This window comes from Carcharodon carcharias (genome assembly GCF_017639515.1).
Source record: "Carcharodon carcharias isolate sCarCar2 chromosome 36 unlocalized genomic scaffold, sCarCar2.pri SUPER_36_unloc_1, whole genome shotgun sequence".
Classification (NCBI taxonomy): Eukaryota; Metazoa; Chordata; class Chondrichthyes; order Lamniformes; family Lamnidae; genus Carcharodon; species Carcharodon carcharias.
The window spans coordinates 4892503-4909433 of record NW_024470726.1 but is presented as its reverse complement, the minus strand read 5'-3'; the positions used below and the strand labels follow the sequence as shown (position 1 = coordinate 4909433).

The 16931-nt window shown below is 44.5% G+C and overlaps 1 protein-coding gene across 1 annotated transcript in view; it reads right to left on the bottom strand.

The window, feature by feature from the left end:
- Positions 1–7573: 7573 nt before the first annotated feature.
- LOC121274330 (zinc finger protein 271-like) overlaps positions 7574–16931 on the bottom strand; it is a 175088-nt gene continuing 165730 nt past the window's right edge. The window contains exons 5-6 of the mRNA XM_041181572.1: positions 11244–11358; positions 7574–10854 (exon numbers count right to left, since the gene is read on the bottom strand). Coding sequence (XP_041037506.1) covers positions 9196–10854; positions 11244–11358 — 1774 coding nt within the window. The 3' untranslated portion in view covers positions 7574–9195. The remainder of the gene's footprint in view (positions 10855–11243; positions 11359–16931) is intronic.

Here is a 16931-nt window from a genome sequence, read left to right as displayed (position 1 = left end):
AATCAGTTTTGTTTCAAACGCATTGTTATAGATTTGTGTCTTTCCCACCTGCGTTTAGCATCACCTGGCTGAAGCTCAGAAAGGACAATCTGGGGGTGGGGGTGGGAGAATCGTACAGCAGCCTGGACACAGTCCTTCAGGAGCTCACTGAGAGTAAAAAAAAACACTTTGCTCTTTCTCGGTCTCATCACTCACAGCTAAGTCCACATGTGGATTAATCCTGAGACATGCAAGAAATGTGTCCCAGACACACTCTTCCATAGTTCGGCGTCCCTAGGCACGGAGCAGGAGACTCCTTTACAACTGGGCTTAGAGTCAGGAAGAACGATGGTGAATGCTGGAAATGTGCTATCAAATCAGAGATTGGTGTAACACTCTGATCTATAGGCTGCCTGAAAGCTTAAGGTTTGAGCTTGAAGTCTAAAAATGACTGTTAATTGTTGTGAAGGTTTAACATGTTTGCTTGACAGTTTGAATCCATCATTTTAAGGCAGGTGTTATCTCATTTAAAACCAATCTGTTTAGGTGGTTAAAATCTGTACTAAAAAACCAGGTGGAGGTGGCTGTATACTGCTGGTACAATGATACAACACATATTTGATCTGCAGATTAAGAAGGACATGCAGCATATCTCTGAATACTTTACAGCCTTCCAGACTTAATATAGAGTTCAACAATTTCAGATCATGAACTCTGTCCTCCATCCCCTTTCCAATCCCCCCTTTTCCAATAATTTTTAAAGAAATATATCTTTCTTTTCCCACCTATTTTTAAATTTATTTTGGTCTATTGTTTTATCTCCACATTTTAGCCCATTTCGATCCCTTCCCCCCACCCACTAGGGCCATCTGCCACTAGCTTGTCCTGCTTGCTACCCTTAATGTCCCCATTAGCACATTCCTTAGATAATATCACCACCATCAACACCCCTTTGTCCTTTTGTCTATGACATCTTTGGCAATCTCTTCTTTGTCTCCACATATCACTGGCCCCTATTCAGCTCCACCTGTCCCACCCCCCTCTACCAGATTATATTGCATCTCATTTCTCTATTTCCTTAGTTCTGATGAAAAGTCATTCGGACTCGAAACGTCAACTCTATTCCTCTCCACAGATGCTGTCAGACCTGCTGAATTTTTTTAGGTATTTTTGTTTTTGTTTCAGATTTCCAGCATCTGCAGTATTTTGCTTATATCTCTATGAATTCCCTGTTTGATTGATGTGTGCTTGTTCGACAGTTAGAACTCCAAATACACAATCCAAAGCGTGGGTGAAAGTGGTGGCATAATGGTAACTTCAATCGACCAGTAATCCAGAGGCCCAAGCTAACGCTCTGGGTTCAAATCCCACCATGGAAGCTGGTGGAATTTAAACTCAATTAATATATCTGGAATTGAAAGCTAGTCTCAGTAATAGTGACCATGGTCAATTGTCGTAAAAACCCAAACGGTACACTAATGCCACTTAGGGAAGGAAATCTGCTGTCCTTAAACACCCTTGGACCTGGAATATCATCTACTTTGAGGTTTCCTATATTATCCAGGGTGACAATTCAATGTTTTAATTTTAATATTGATGATATTGTTGTCGACAGCACATCCTGCATCTGGAATCTGAGCATCATTCACAGGATTACAGGCTGATGTGTGCCAGTCCACAGGACTCTTAATCGCCCTCTGAAATGGCCACTCAGTTCAAGGGGCAATTAGGGATGGACAACAAATGCTGGCCTGGCTGGCGACACCCACATCCCATGAATAAATAAATTAATTAAAAAGAAGCATCCATGGTAACGCAATCACGAAAGTTACTCTAGAATCACTCCTGCTGCGGAACTCCACCACTGACCCTGCTGAAGGTTGTAGGCTCAGAGTGGGGGCTCCAAGAGGTGACTGTAAGAAAGCTGGGTTTTCAATATCCTGGTCAGGAACCAGAGGAAACCTCACCGAGGAACCCTCTGGAGTTTTACTTGCACGTGTGAGTCTATGGGTGAATGATGCCTGAACTCTTAAGATATAAGTAAAATACTGCAGATGCTGGAAATCTGAAACAAAAACAAAAATAGCTGGAAAAACTCAGCAGGTCTGACAGCATCTGTGGAGAGGAACACAATTGACGTTTCGAGTCCGTATGACTCTTGAAGAGTCATTCAGACTCGAAACATTAACTGTATTCCTCTCCGCAGATGCTGTCAGACCTGCTGAGTTTTTCCAGCTATTTTTGCTGATGCCTGAATTCGCTCAGCAGTTTGAAACAAACTGAATTCAGTGTCAAGGAATAAGAACAAATCGCGCCCACAATTAAGGGAGACAAAAGCAGCCATTAGAGGAGCAAAGAGATCTTTGGGAAAGAAGAGGGTGCAGAATTGCGGGAATAATAACAAAAGCTTTTCCAGCTACGTCAGGAACAAGAAGACGGTTCTGAAAGACAGCTCAGAAACAGATTGCCATGCTATGACAGAGCTGTCAAGTGACCATTTCACAGCAGCCTGCACTCCTGTGGCTGATGCTCAGATTCCAGCAGTGGGCTGTGCTGCGGACAACATCATCAATATCAAAATAAGAATTTAAATATTAAATTGTCGCCTTGGATAAAATAGGAAATCTCAAACTAGATGGTGCTGCAGGTCCAAGGGTGTTTAAAGAGATGGGATTGGTGCTCTATGAGCTCCTTTTGCTCCTATGTTGAATAGCTCAATAGAGTTAAGAGACTGTTCCCTGAAATTGGTAAGTAGCTCCCACTTTCCAAATCAGGCACCAACCAGGTCCGTCAGTGTGACCTGGGTCTGAGAAGGAAGAATGTGCAGGGTTAAGGGGAGAAGGCGGGGGAATGGCACTAAATGAATTGCTCATTCAGAGAGCCGGTGTTTTTTATTTCTTTATTCTTTCATGGAGATGTGGGCATCGTAGGGCAAGGCCAGCATTTGTTGCCCACCCCTAATTGCCCTTGAACTGAGTGGCTTGTTCGGTCATTTCGGAGAGCATTTGAGAGTCAGCCACGTTGCTGTGGGTCTGGAGTCACGTGTAGGCCAGACCAGGTAAGGATGGCAGATTTTCTTCCCTAAAGGACATTTAGTGAACCAGATGGGTTTTTAACAATAATCAATGATAGTTTCATGATCACCATTACTGTGACTAGAGATTTATTCATTGAATTTAAATTCCACCAGCTGCCATGGTGGGATTTGAACCCGTGTCCCCCAGAGCATTAGCCTGGGCCTCTGCATTACTTGTCCTGTGATATTACCAGTCCACCACCATCTTCCCCACGATAGGCCAAATGGCCTCCTGCACTGTAACAATGTAGTGATTCTGTGATCGATTTTAGTTAACAAAGAGGTCAATAGAGGGCATACATTTAAAGTAATTGGTGGAAGGTTTAGAAGGGAGTTGAGTTTGAGGGAAGATGCTTGAAGGGATCCTAAGAGATGCTTTTTCTGATCATTCAGGAAGAGAAGGAGTCATTGGAGATCTTCAATACAGCTTGTGGAAAAGAAGATTGCAACTTACAAACTTGCTGAAAAACTTGCAAACAGGCCAAAGACTGCCATTGTCAGACCTGAAAAGTGCCCGGTCTACCTCAAATTACCCTGAAAAGGCAAAGAATCTTAAAAGTTTGAATGACAAGTTAAGCAATCCGTTTCACGCTGCTACTATGCAGTGGCTCCATGAGTGGTATTTTCCACTAACAGGTTGCTGCCAGGAGTCCCAAGATGATGATGTTCTGCCTACTAAACAATTAAGCAACAGCGTGTATGAATTTCAGTGCAGGTGCAATGCCAGGTACATGGGCCTTACTCCACAACAATTGACAATATTCAGGTTCTGTCCTGCTAAAAGTCATATCTGCTTTTTGAAAAAGCCGCTGTGTTGGTGGAGGAGAGGGAATTGCAGTTGACATTGTCAATCTTAGGGATGTAATCCAACAACAACAACTTGTATTTACACAGCAGGTTTGTGGGGCTGGAGGAAGTCACAGAAATATTGAGGATCCTGTTGATAATGTGTACCACAGGGGAGTCAAACTAATTTTCCATGGTGGGTCTGATCTGACATCCTTGCACATATTCAGCAGAAATTATTAAAATAGAACTGGATACAGATAAACTATCAATATTTCAACTTTATTGTTCCTGATACCTGGCACCTCTTAGCTTGAACTACTGCTGCAACACTTGGAGTAAATGACTAGACTGAGGCCTGACTTGGATAAAAGCACAAGGACCACTTATTTTGTTTAGCTGAACCAGGTGCAGTGTATGTACAGAACAAAATAAGTGACGGCCATTTGCTGACTAATTCCTCAGGGAGTTAGCCAATCAGGGTCAAGCTGCCTGGCAAACAATGCTTGGAAGTTAACTGTCGGTCACCATCAGTGGTGCATTCTCCACAGCAACGCCACTTGCCAACCAATCAACACTCTCTTCACATGCAGCATAAATTGTTGTTTCCCCCCTTATATTGATATTCTTGCAAGTGTCCTGAGGAGTGCAAGACGAAAAGCTTAGAAATGATTCTTTTGTCAGCAATTCACCCTTGCCATTCCCCACCTTCTCCCCGTAGCCCCACATATTCTTCCTTTTCAGATAAGTCTGATTCCATTTTGAATGTTTCAATTGAAGCTGCCTCCAGCACGCTCAGGCAGTGCATTCTAGACCTTAACCACTCACTGAGTGATGTTTTTTTTTTCTCTTTCCAGGATGCTTTTGCTTCTTTGCCAATTACTTTCAATCTGTTCTTGACCCTTCCACAAGTAGGAGCAGTTTCTCCCTATCTACTTTGTCCAGACTCCTCAAGATTTTGAATACCTCTATCAAATCTCCGCTCAGTTTTTTCTCCAAGGAAAACAGTCTATTTTCATAACTTAAGTTCCACACCTCTGGAACCATTCTCCCGAAACTTTTCTGCACTCTTTCTAATGCCTTCACACCCTTCCTAAAGTATGGTGCCCAGAACTGGATGCAATACTCCAGCTGAGGCCAAAGAAGTGTTTCATACAAGTTCAGCATAACCTCTTTGCTCTTGTACTCTATGCCCCATGAATAAAGTGTGGGGTACTGTATGCTTTATTACTCACACTCATGCACACAGATTCACACTCGTGCACATGCACGCAATTACTCTCAGTTGCACTCACTCACTCACTCGCATGCACATAGCTCTAATTCTAAAGTTATGTCTCCTTGTTCTCGATTCCCCCCACAAAAAATGATGACCTGTTTTGATCATGTTAGTTGTGGGATAAGTATTACGGCCAGGACATCGGGGAGAATTTCTTGGCTCCTAATAACGGCTACGGCATCTTTTACTTTCACCTGAAGGGTCAAACAGGGCCTCAGTTTAACATCAAAAAGCAGCGTCAGCCTGGATTTTTGTGCTTAAGTCTCTGGTGTGGGATTTGAACCCACAACCTTCTGACTTGAGAGCGTGTAACTCACGGCTCACCTTATCAAAATCTGTCACGATTGCCAGTGCCTCTACTGGATAGTTTCTCTGTTGCAATGAAGAGGTCTACTTTCTCTCACGTATGCGAATGCTGTCACAATAGGTGCCCCCCCTCTCCCCGGCCAGCACACCGGTTGTGTTGGACAGGGGTGGGCTCCTGAGGCATCAACTTGGAGCAGGGTTGGACTGTTAGAAGGGAAGACACTGACCTTGGTGAGGTAATAACAGACAGACTGTTGAAAGGTGAACATAACGACCTCCACCAGCATGGTCATGATCTCTTCATTGGTTTCAGTGGTGGATGAAAACTGATAATTTTGGCAACCTGTGCAGATATCCATCTAGGTCCTTCATAACTTTATACATCTAATTAAATCTCCCCTCAGCCCCCTTTGTTCCAAAGGAAAATATCCCAGCTTATCCAACCTTTCCTCAAAGCTAAAATTCCCCATTCCTGGCAACATCCAAGTAAATTCCCCTGCACCTTCTCTGGTGCAATCAGATCTTTCTCTAACATGGTGACTAGAACTATACTTAGTACTTTATCTGTAGTCTAAATAGTGTTAATTTTATGTTTCCAGCCTAAACGCGCTCTCGCCTTCTACTGGCTTCGAATCAATGAAACCTGTCAGCACTTGCAAAATATTTACAAAGGATTGGAGGGTTCCTTTCTCTATTCTGTCCATTCGAGTGCTTGGACAAAAGACGTAGCCCTGAGAATATCGATCTGGAGTATTGGGCTGTGAAGTGTTTCCTCGTTCAGCTTCTTGATTCTAAGTCAGTGCTTCCCTAACTTAATTCTGCTGTGGCCCCATTTTAATACCTCACACTTGGTGCGACTGACCCCAGAGTGAAAAATGGGGTGGTGGTGGTGGTGGTGGTGGTGGGGGGGGGGGGGCGGAATTGTTGAGTTGGGTGGGTGTTCAAACAGCAGGGAGCAGAGACACAAAAGGCACCTAAGACGCCGACCACTTTGCAAGCTTTTGTTGGGGTCATAGCTCATTGGATGAGACCATGCCCACAGGTCCAAAGAAAAAAACGTGGCCATTTAAAGGGGCCTCGCAGCCAATCCCAGGACTGTCAAATCTGAGCCTCTGCTCCTCGGCCACCGTTACTGCCTCAGAGCTCACGACCGTAATTGCACATCCCAGGGGTCGCAAGCCACAGTTTGGGAAACCTTACTCAAAATATTGAATCTTCTGGTTTCAGACATCAGAAAATCAAGGTCAAAACAACAGATTCTATTTTCTTGATTTTATTAACAACACTATTACAATATAGACAGAGTATAGTTATCCCATCTGGAGAGAGACTGTCGTGGGATTGGCATGGATGTTCAGAGAACTGGCAGTTTATGCTGTTGTTGTCAGTGCTTGGGGGTAGCTTCTGCAGTCCACGTGCAAATGCAGCAAGATCCGGACAATATCCAGGCTTGGGCTCACAAGTGACAAGTAACATTCACGCCACACAAGTGTCAGGCAACGACCATCTCCAACAAGAGAGAATCTAACCATCGCCCCTTGATGTTCAATGGCACTACCATCACTGAATCCCCCACTATCAACATCCTGGGGGTTACCAATGATCAGAAACTGAACTGGACCAGCCATATAAATACTGTGGCTATAAGAGCAGGTCAGAGGCTAGGAACCCTGCGGCGAGTAATTCACCTCCTGATTCCCCAAAGCTTGTCCACCATCTACAAGGCACAAGTCAAGAGTGTGATGGAATACTCCCCACTTGCCTGGATGAGTGCAGCTCCCACAACACTCAAGAAGCTTGACACCGTCTGGGACAAAGCAGCCCCGCTTGATCGGCACCCCATCCACAAACATTCACTCCCTCCACCACCGACGCACAGTAGCAGCAGTGCCATCTACAAGGCTCATTGGACATCACCTTCCAAACCCACGACCACTACATCTACAAGGACAAGGGCAGCAGACACATGGGAACACCATCATCTGGAAGATCCCCTCCAAGTCACACACCATCCTGACTTGGAAATATATCGGCCGTTCCTTCACTGTCGCAGGGTCAAAATCCTGGAACTCCCTCCCAAACAGACTGTGAGTGTACCTACACCACAGGGACTGCAGTGGTTCAAGAAGGCAGCTCACCCCCACCTTCTCAAGGGCAACCAGGGATGGACAATAAATGCTGGCCCAGCCATCGATGACCGCATCCCACCAATGAATTAAATGAAAGCTGTGGAATCTCTGGCCTTCCTCTAGGTACATCAGATATTGTGAGTTTGGCATAGATGATCCTCGAAACACACTGGGCCAAATTTCGGTGCTTGCTTCGAGCTACGGTGCCTTTCCCAAGTGAAGTGGTCGGCCATGCAGGAATTTGTCAGGGACTTTTTTAGGCTGTCCTTGTATCAGTTGTGCTGACCACCTTGAAGTTGTTTGCCCTGAGGCAGTTCCCCTTGGAAGACCTGCTTGGAGATTCCATAGTCATCCATGCAGCAGACATGGCCTGGCCATCTAAGCTGAGTTTCCTGGAGGATGGTCTCCATGCTGTGGAGCCCAGCATGATGGGCAAACTTGTTCATTGTGATTTTAACCTGCCGTTGCATTCTCATGATGGGCCTCACGTATCTTTGGTGGAAGTGCCTCCGGTGCTTTGATGTGGTGCCTATCACTGACCTAGGGTTCTGTGCCATACAGCAGGGTGGTACGGACAGCAGCCTGGTAAGAGATTGATTTTAGTCTTCAGTTTGATGTCATGCTGCTTCCAGACGCAACCAGAAATAATAGTGGTTTCAGAACTCGATTACATAGGATATACAACAGAAGCAAGACATTCATCCCATCCACTCCACACCAGTGTTTATGCTCCATTTAAGCCTCCTCCCAACTTTTCTCGTCTAAATCTACCATCGGAACCCTTCTCCCTCAAACACTTGTCTAGCTTCCCCTTACATACATCTATGCTATTCACTTTAACTGTGGGAGCAAGTTTCACATTCTCATCGCTCTCTGGGGCAAAGAGGTCTCCTGAATTTTCTATTTCACTTATATTGATGGCCTCTAGTTCTGCTCTTCCCCACAAGATGAAACATTCCCTCTGCATCCACCCTATCGAAACCGTTCATCATTTTAAAGATGTCGGTCAGGTCACCCCTCCCCCCCTCAGCCTTCTTTATCGAAGAACAGAGCCCCAGCCTGTCAATCCTTTCCAGATATGTTTACCCACTCAGTTCTGGTATCCTCCTTGCAAATCTCTGCATCCTCTCCCGTGTCTCTGTACCCCATTATAAAATGGCAACCAGAACTGCATGCGCTGCTCGAAGTCTGGACTAACCAAGATTCGATACAGGTTTAGCATCATCTCCCTACTTTTCAATTCTATCCCTCTAGAATATAAAGCCTAGTGCTTGATTTGCTTTTCTTTATGGCCTTACTAACCTGTGGTGCAACTGTTAGTGACGGGTGCATTTAGAGATTCCCTCCATTCCTCTACCCCACCTCGACTCATACCTTCTCTATTCCTCCTGTCAAAATATACGACCTCACATTTATCTGTGTTGATTGTGTCATTTGCCAATTCTCCCCAGGTCTGATCTAACAAGCTGTGGCCGCACTGGAATGCATATATTTAACTTGTTCACTACATTTGTGCACTGGCCCCGTTCATACTGCAGCTACTGGGATATCTGTGCCTTTATCTGACTGTGAGCACAGGGGTGTGTCACTATCACATGCACATACTGTTCCCTTGTTCGACATCAGGAAAGAATCTAGCGTTAGAAAAGAGAAGAGGTTGAATCCTGGGTGTGATTCTTAGCAGCAACGCCAGAGTCCAACTTTGCTGATAACATGTGAAGTTGCTGGTGTCTCAGCAGGCTGGATGATTGAGAGAATCTCTTCTCACACACGGAGCAGCTGAACGGCCTCTCCCTGCTGTGAACACGATGGTGTCTCAGGAGGTGGGATGAATCACTGAATCTCTTCCCACACACGGAGCAGGTGAACAACCTCTCCCCAGTGTGAGTGCGCTGGTGCCTCACCATATCGGAGGAATGAGTGAATCTCTTCCCGCACACGGGGCAGGGGAACGGTCTCTCCCCCGTGTGAATGCGCTGGTGCTTCAGCAGGTCATTGCTTCTCTTGAAGGTCTTCTCACATTCCGAGCATTTGAAAGGCCTCTTTTCGGAATGAACACGTTGGTGTTCTGTGTATTGGGAGGACTGAGCGAATCTCTTCCCGCACACGGAGCAGGTGAACGGCTTCTCCCCAGTGTGAGCGCGCTGGTGTCTCTGGAGGCTGGATGACTGAGTGAAACGCTTCCCACACACGGAGCAGCTGAACGCCCTCTCCCCGGTGTGAACGGGCCGATGTTTCAGCAGGTGCTGTAAACAAGAAAATCCCTTCCCACAGTCGGGGCAAATGTACGGCCTCTCCCCGCTGTGAACACGCTCGTGTATCAAAAGATGGGACAAACGAGGGAAACTCTTCCCGCACATGGAGCAGGTGAACGGCCTCTCCCCGGTGTGAACCCGCTGGTGTGTCAGCAGGTGGGACGACTGGGTGAATCTCTTCCCGCACACAGAGCAGGTGAACGGTCTCTCCCCCGTGTGAACGCGTTTGTGTGTCAGAAGGTCAGATGGGCGAGTGAAACCCTTCCCACATACAGAGCAGATGAACGGTCTCTCCCCTGTGTGAACGCGTTTGTGCATCAGGAGATGGATTGAACGCGTGAATCCTTTCCCGCACACGGAGCAGGTGAACAGCTGCTCCCCGGTGTGAACTTGCTTGTGCGTCAGAAGGTGGATCGAACGGGTGAATCCTTTCCCACAGACAGAGCAGATGAACGGCCTCTCCCCAGTGTGTGTGTACTGGTGTCTCAGAAGATCACTACTTCTTTTAAAGGTCTTCTCACATTCTAAGCACTTAAAAGGTCTCTTACCCGAGTGAAACAGTTGGTGGTCAGCGTAGTGGGAGAATTGCGAGAATCTCTTCTCGCACTGGGAGCAGCTGAAAACCCTGTCCTTGGTGTGAATGCGCTGGTGCTCCGTGAGGTGCACTGACTTTCTGAACCTCTCCCCACAGTGAGAGCAGCCGAATGGTCTCTCGTGAGTATGGAGGAGCTGGTGCTCTGCGAGATGGAAGGGCTGACCCAACTCCTTTCCGCAGCGGGAGCTACTGAGCGGTTTCTCGTCGGTGTGAACTCGCTGGTGCTGGGCCAGCTCCTCGGAGAGTTCAAAGCTGTCCCCACAGTCAACACAGTGAAAAGACTCCCCGTCAATGTGATCAAGCTGGTGTGCCACGAGGTTGGATAAACAGATGAATCTCTTCCCACACGCGGAGCAGGTGAACAGCGTCTCACTATTGCGGGTTTGCTGGCGAGTCAGCATTTCTGCTTTGTGTGGAATGCCTTCCAACAGGAGGAGCAGGTGAATGGCCTCTCACCAGTTTCCAACTCTGTGCGCGTGCCTCGGTGCTCTTGTAACCACACTGATAGTTGAAAACTTTTCCCACTGACAAACATTTCCCCTTCCCCATTCAATGATATCCTGGTCCTGATGAATTCAATGCCTCTGTCAGATCTTGGTGTGATGTTTGATTTGATTTTCCTCTCTGTAAATCCTGCCCTTCTAATTCTCTGTAAAAAGAGTTTTAAAAAAGTCCTCACTGTAAGTACAGGATAGAAATTCAAAACAGACAATTCTAGTTTCTATGGTACATGTTTCACCCCACCCCAAGGCTGTAATAAAAACCCTGTATCTGTCTCCATTGGAAAGAGAACTGTCCAAGATGGCGACTGCCGGGGAGGAAGACCCGCCTCCCTCACCAAGATGGCATCGTCCAGGCGGTTGCCCAGGTAACCCGGGCCTGTCACCGAGAAGGAAGCCCCCGCCTCCTTCACCAAGATGGCGACCAACGAAGCCGCTGGCCCGGCTCTGTTCCTGTGGGGTCAACCCGGAGTCCATGGACTCTTATTCCACCCAAGAGATATATAAACTCCCCAGGTCACCCGCGGTTTGTCGCCCCTCTCCCCCGCCTTTTGTTGTTCACGCGCGGTTTCTAGGCCCCCTCCTCTTCTTTGTTCACAAGCTCCTCTCTCTCTCTCTCGCCATCACTCACATTGAGCATGCTCAGAGTACACACCGATCCTGCACCTGCGCACTGGGCTCCTACAGTCATTCATAGGGGACTTTCTGCAGGCCCTTTAGTATTCTGGGTAAATAATCTGCCATTGACAGCTTGATTTAGTGACAAAAAATTAATGTTTCGGTATCTGAATAGTGATTGGGGCCAGGGGCGCCATACGGAAAATAAGTACATAAATTATGTGTAAACCCAAATGCCTGGATCGGCTGCTCTGATGAAGTCTACGCAATCCACCCCCACCCCTCACCAATTTCAAATTGGAAAAAGGCTGCAAATGGTAATTCACAAGGATCAGTGCTAGCATCACTGTTATTCACAATTTACATTCATGATTTGGACGTGGGAACAAGTAACTTAATGTCAACATTTGTAGCTGATAATAAACTGGTGTGCATATTTAACACTGAGGAAGAATGCAGCATAATGCAAGTCGGGATTAGAAAGCTTGCAGACTGGCAAATGAGCTTTAACATTGATGACATGCGATGATGTAATTTGGTGAGAAAAGTACAAGCAACACATACATTTTAGAGAATAAGATAGTTAATGGGGTAGAACAGCAAAAAAACCTCGGAATACAGGTGAAGAAACAATGAAAAACATCATCACAGATCAACAAATCAATTAAAATGTTCACAAATGGACTGATATTTTTATAGGGATACAGAATTCAGAAATTGTGAAATTATGTTCAATTTGTATAAGATCCTATGCACAGTTCTGGTCTTGGTACTATAAAAAGGACAAAGAAGCACTGGAAATTGATTTGAAAGGATGATACCAGAACTGAGAGATTACAGTTTTTGGGGGGAAAAGGTTGAGTTTTTTCTCTTTAAAAAAGGGAAGACATAGGGGTGATAGAGGCCCTTAAATTTAATAATGGGATGGAGAGGGTAGATGTGGAGCCAATGTGGAAGAATCAAAAACTATAGCCACAAGTACATGATAGTCACTAATAAATCCAACAGGGAAATAAGAATTTTTTTTCTCAATGAGGCTGGCTAGAATATGAAATTTGCTAGCACAAGAAATGGATGAGCTGAATAGCTTAAGATCCTTTCAAAAGGAAACTAGTTGAGCACACGAGAGAAAATGGATTTGAAAGATAAGCTGAGATGAGGTAGACGGCAAAGGAAGTGACTCATTTTGTATATAAACACCAGCTGAGGCTAGTTGAACTGAATGTTCAGTTACGGACTCCATAGTCTCTGTAGTTCAAAGTAATCTCCTACCAGTTCCTGATCAGTATGTTCCACAACCAGATGTACTGTGCATGGTCAGAGCAGTACCTCCCCTGTTGCCTGTCGGTGCCAGGGTTAAGGATATCTCCTTGGGACTGGGGAGGAATTTGGGGTGGGAAGGGAAGGATCCAGTTGCCATGGGCCACATGGATACCAATGATGTGGGTAGGAGTAAGAAAAAGGGTCTGCTGAGGGAATTTGAGCATCTAGATATTAATTTTTAAAAAGCAGAACCTCGAAGGTAATAATCTCTGAATTACTAAATGAACCACAATAAAATTGGAATAGGCAAAATAAGACCAGAGTGCTGAATGTGTGGCTCAAAGACTGGTGTGGGAGAAATGGATTTTAATGCCTAAGGCACTAGCAACAGCACTGGGGAAAGAGGGAGCTGTACTGTTTGGAAGGCCTTTGCCCAAACTGTATGGGACCAGTATTCTTGCGAATCATAATACCAGGACTGTAGTGAGGACTTTAAACTAAATAGTGGAGTGTTGGGGGGAGGGGGAGGCTTGTTATGAGTCACTTAGGGGAGATTAAAGAGAAAGGACAAGGCAATAGTTCAGGGTAATGATACAGGTAATGATAATCAGTGTGCAACAGGAAGGGACAGAACATACAAACATAAATGTGCCCCAGCAAATAAGCAAAAACCAAAGAGGCAGAATTAAAGGTCCTTTATCTGAATTCATAACAAGATGAATAAATTGATAGCATGAATAGAAGTAAATGAGTATGATATAATAACCATTATAGAGATGTGGCCAAGGCTGGGACCTGAATATGACTATTCTGATGAACAGGAGGAAAGGAAAAGGGAGGTGGGGTAGTTCTGTTAATAAAGGAAAAAATACAGTAGTGAGAAATGATCTTAGTTCAGAAGATCAAGATGTAGAATCAATCTGGGTGGAGGTAAGAAATAGTAAAGTAAATAACTCACTTCTGGCAGTAGTTTATAGGCCCTCTTACAATAGTTACATGGTAAGACAGAGAATACATCAATATATAGTTGGTGCTTGCAAGAAGGGTATTGCAATAATCATGGGGGACTTCAATTTCCACATCAACTGGACATATCAAATTGGCAACGGTAGTCTGGAGGATGAGTTCATACAGTGTATTTTGCAAAGTTTCTCAGAACAAAACATTCTGGAACCTACCAAGCCATTTTAAATCTGGTAAGTGTAATGAAACTGAAATTAATTAAGGATCTCATAGTAAAGAATCCTCTAGGCAAAAGTGATCATAACGTGATGGAATGTCACATTCAGTTTGAGAGTGAGAAATGTGGATCCATAACTAGTTTCATAAACTTAAATAAAGGCAATTACAAGGGTTATGGAGACAGAGTTGGCTGCAGGGATAGATGTTTAAGGAGATATTTCATAACTCTGAACAGATATATTCCATTGAGGAAGAAAGACTCCAGCAGAAAGATAATCCATGGCTGACTGAGGAAGTTAAGGGTGGTATCAAATCGAAAGAAAAGTCATACAATGCTGCAAATATTATTGGTAGGTCAGAAGACCAGGAAAGATTTAAAATTCATACAAACATGGAGCAAGAGTAGGCTACTCAGCCTCTTGATCCTGCTCTGCCATTCAATAAGATCATGGCTGATCTGATTGTAACCTCCTGCCTACCCCAATAACCTTTCACTACCTTCTGCCTTAAAAATATTCAAAGACTGCTCCCAATGCCTTTTGAGGATGGGAGTTCCAAAGACTCAGTACCTCTGAAAGAAAAATATTCTCCTCATCTCTATCTTAAATGGGCAAGCCCTTATTTTTAAACAGTGACCCCTAGTTCTAGATTCTCCCACGAGAGGAAACATCCTCTTCACATCCACCCTATCAAGACCCCTCAGGACCTTAAAGGTTTCAATCAAGTCACCTCTTACTTTTCTATACTACAGCAGATACAAGCCCAGCCTGTCCAAGCTTTCCTTATAAACCAACTCTCCCAATCCAGATATTAGTTTGGTAAACCTTCTCAAAACTGCTTCTAATCCATTTACATCCTTCCTTAAATAAGAAGACCAATACTGTACACAGTACTCCAGAAGTGGTCTCACCAGTGCCTTGTCCAACTGAAGCATAACCTCCATGTTTTTATATTCAATTGCCATCGCTATAAGCAATAACATTCCATTAAATTTCTTAATTACTTGCTGTACCTGCTTATTAGCCTTCTTGTGATTCATGCACTAGGACACCCAGATCCTTCTGCATCTCAGAACTCTGCAATCTCTCAGAATTTAGATAATATGTTCCTTGTTTTATTCTTCCTGCCAAAATGGATAATTTCACATTTGCCCACATTTTTAGCCTCCTTATGTCCTCTTCACAATTTACTTTCCTATATATCTTTGTGTCATCAGCAAATTAGCAACTCTACCATTGGTTCCAAGTCATTTATATAAATTGTAAAAATCTGAGGCCCCAGCACTGATTGCTGTGGCACACCACTCATTAGGGTGCCTAGAATAACAGTATCAAAGGTAAATAATTGGCAGTTTTGTGGGTGTTAGACATTTAAACTATTGTTATGACCTGTGGAGAAGCAGTGCTAGATTTGACTCTGCGCTCTCCCATCATGGTCCATAACATTATGTATATCTTTCTGCCTACTTGGCTTATGTATTTTATATCAACTGTTGCTTCATAATAAAACACTTTAAAATCACTATAACTCCAACCCCCTTTTGCGTAATCTGTGACCCCCAGACTAAGAAGTGTAAGCACTTGTCCATGAGAGTAACTGAATGTACGAGAACTGAAATATAACGCGGAGTAACAATAAGGTGTTAATTGTGGCTCACTGGTTGCTTTCTTATCTATGAATCAGGAGGCTGATTCAGGTTCAGATTCACGTCCAGAAACATGAGCATATAAAATCTCGTCCCTCACCCTATATTTTTATGACATATATATATATATATACATACACGCTTACTATATATATCTACATCAAGATGGCTACTTTTGAAAATTTTAAAAACTGGACAAAGACTTTAAAAAGGCTGAAGCCAAGTCTGCCTGTAACCCTGAATAATAGAAGCTCATCTAGCAGCATCTGAAGAGACGCTAACAACTCTGTGGATTGCAGAGGTCAAATACAAAGGGAATTATACAAAGGCCATCTACATTTCCTGAGCCAGGCCTGGTCAACAGAGATTGGCAGTCTGCTAGGACAAAGGACCCTGCACCTTTCCTTTCAAATTCTTAATGGTTGAAACATTAATAATCCCAAGAATCCAGGCAAAGGAATATACATCCTTTGTCAAAGCCAAAGTAGACAGGTGGGAGTCATGTGATCTTACCCCCTAGCTGCAGGAACCTATAACACTGTCTTGCTGTGCTGCCAGTCAGACCGTCATTTTCCATGTAGCAAGCAGCAGCTCAGAAAAAGGGCTCAGTCCAGGTTTACCTGGCTTCCCATCTACACCATTTCTACTGGAACTTCTGTACCAGTGCCTACAAGCCTAATTCATTTCTACGAGCTTAGCACATAATGGAAGTCATCACCACTGGAAAAGTAAATTATCCAACATCAATCTTCATCCTGCTGACCTCTGTGAAAGAATACACCATTGGACTTTGTTCTAGACTCTGCACATATGTGAAACACTAATTCTTTATTCTGTGGTCTTTGCCCTGTAAACCATTCTCTCTTTATTCCCCCTCTTTCATATAACGAGTGAAAAAGGCCATGTTGCTCCCCTACTCACGTGTTTGAGTACGGGCAAATAAACTAACCCTCTGAGTTTACTCTATCTCGAGTTTGCTGTGGGGTTATGAACAGAAATTGGATCACAACAAAACTGAGAGGTTGGAAAATATGGTACACTTTTAAAAAGGCGGAAATCAAAATCAAAATACCTTTCTGTTTATGGACGGATGGCGTGAGAAGAAATCAGGGCTGTTTAAATTAGACCCCTCCTGTCCGTAACACCAGGTTGATAATCTGATGTGGTACTGAGAGAGCCGGCACTGTCAGAGATCCTGTCTTTTAGATGAGGCCTTCAACTATGGTCCCATTTGCCCTCTCAATTGGGTATAAGAGATCCCATGCAGCTATTTCAAAGAGCAGGAGATGTCTGCCTGGTGTACTGCACAATATTTGCC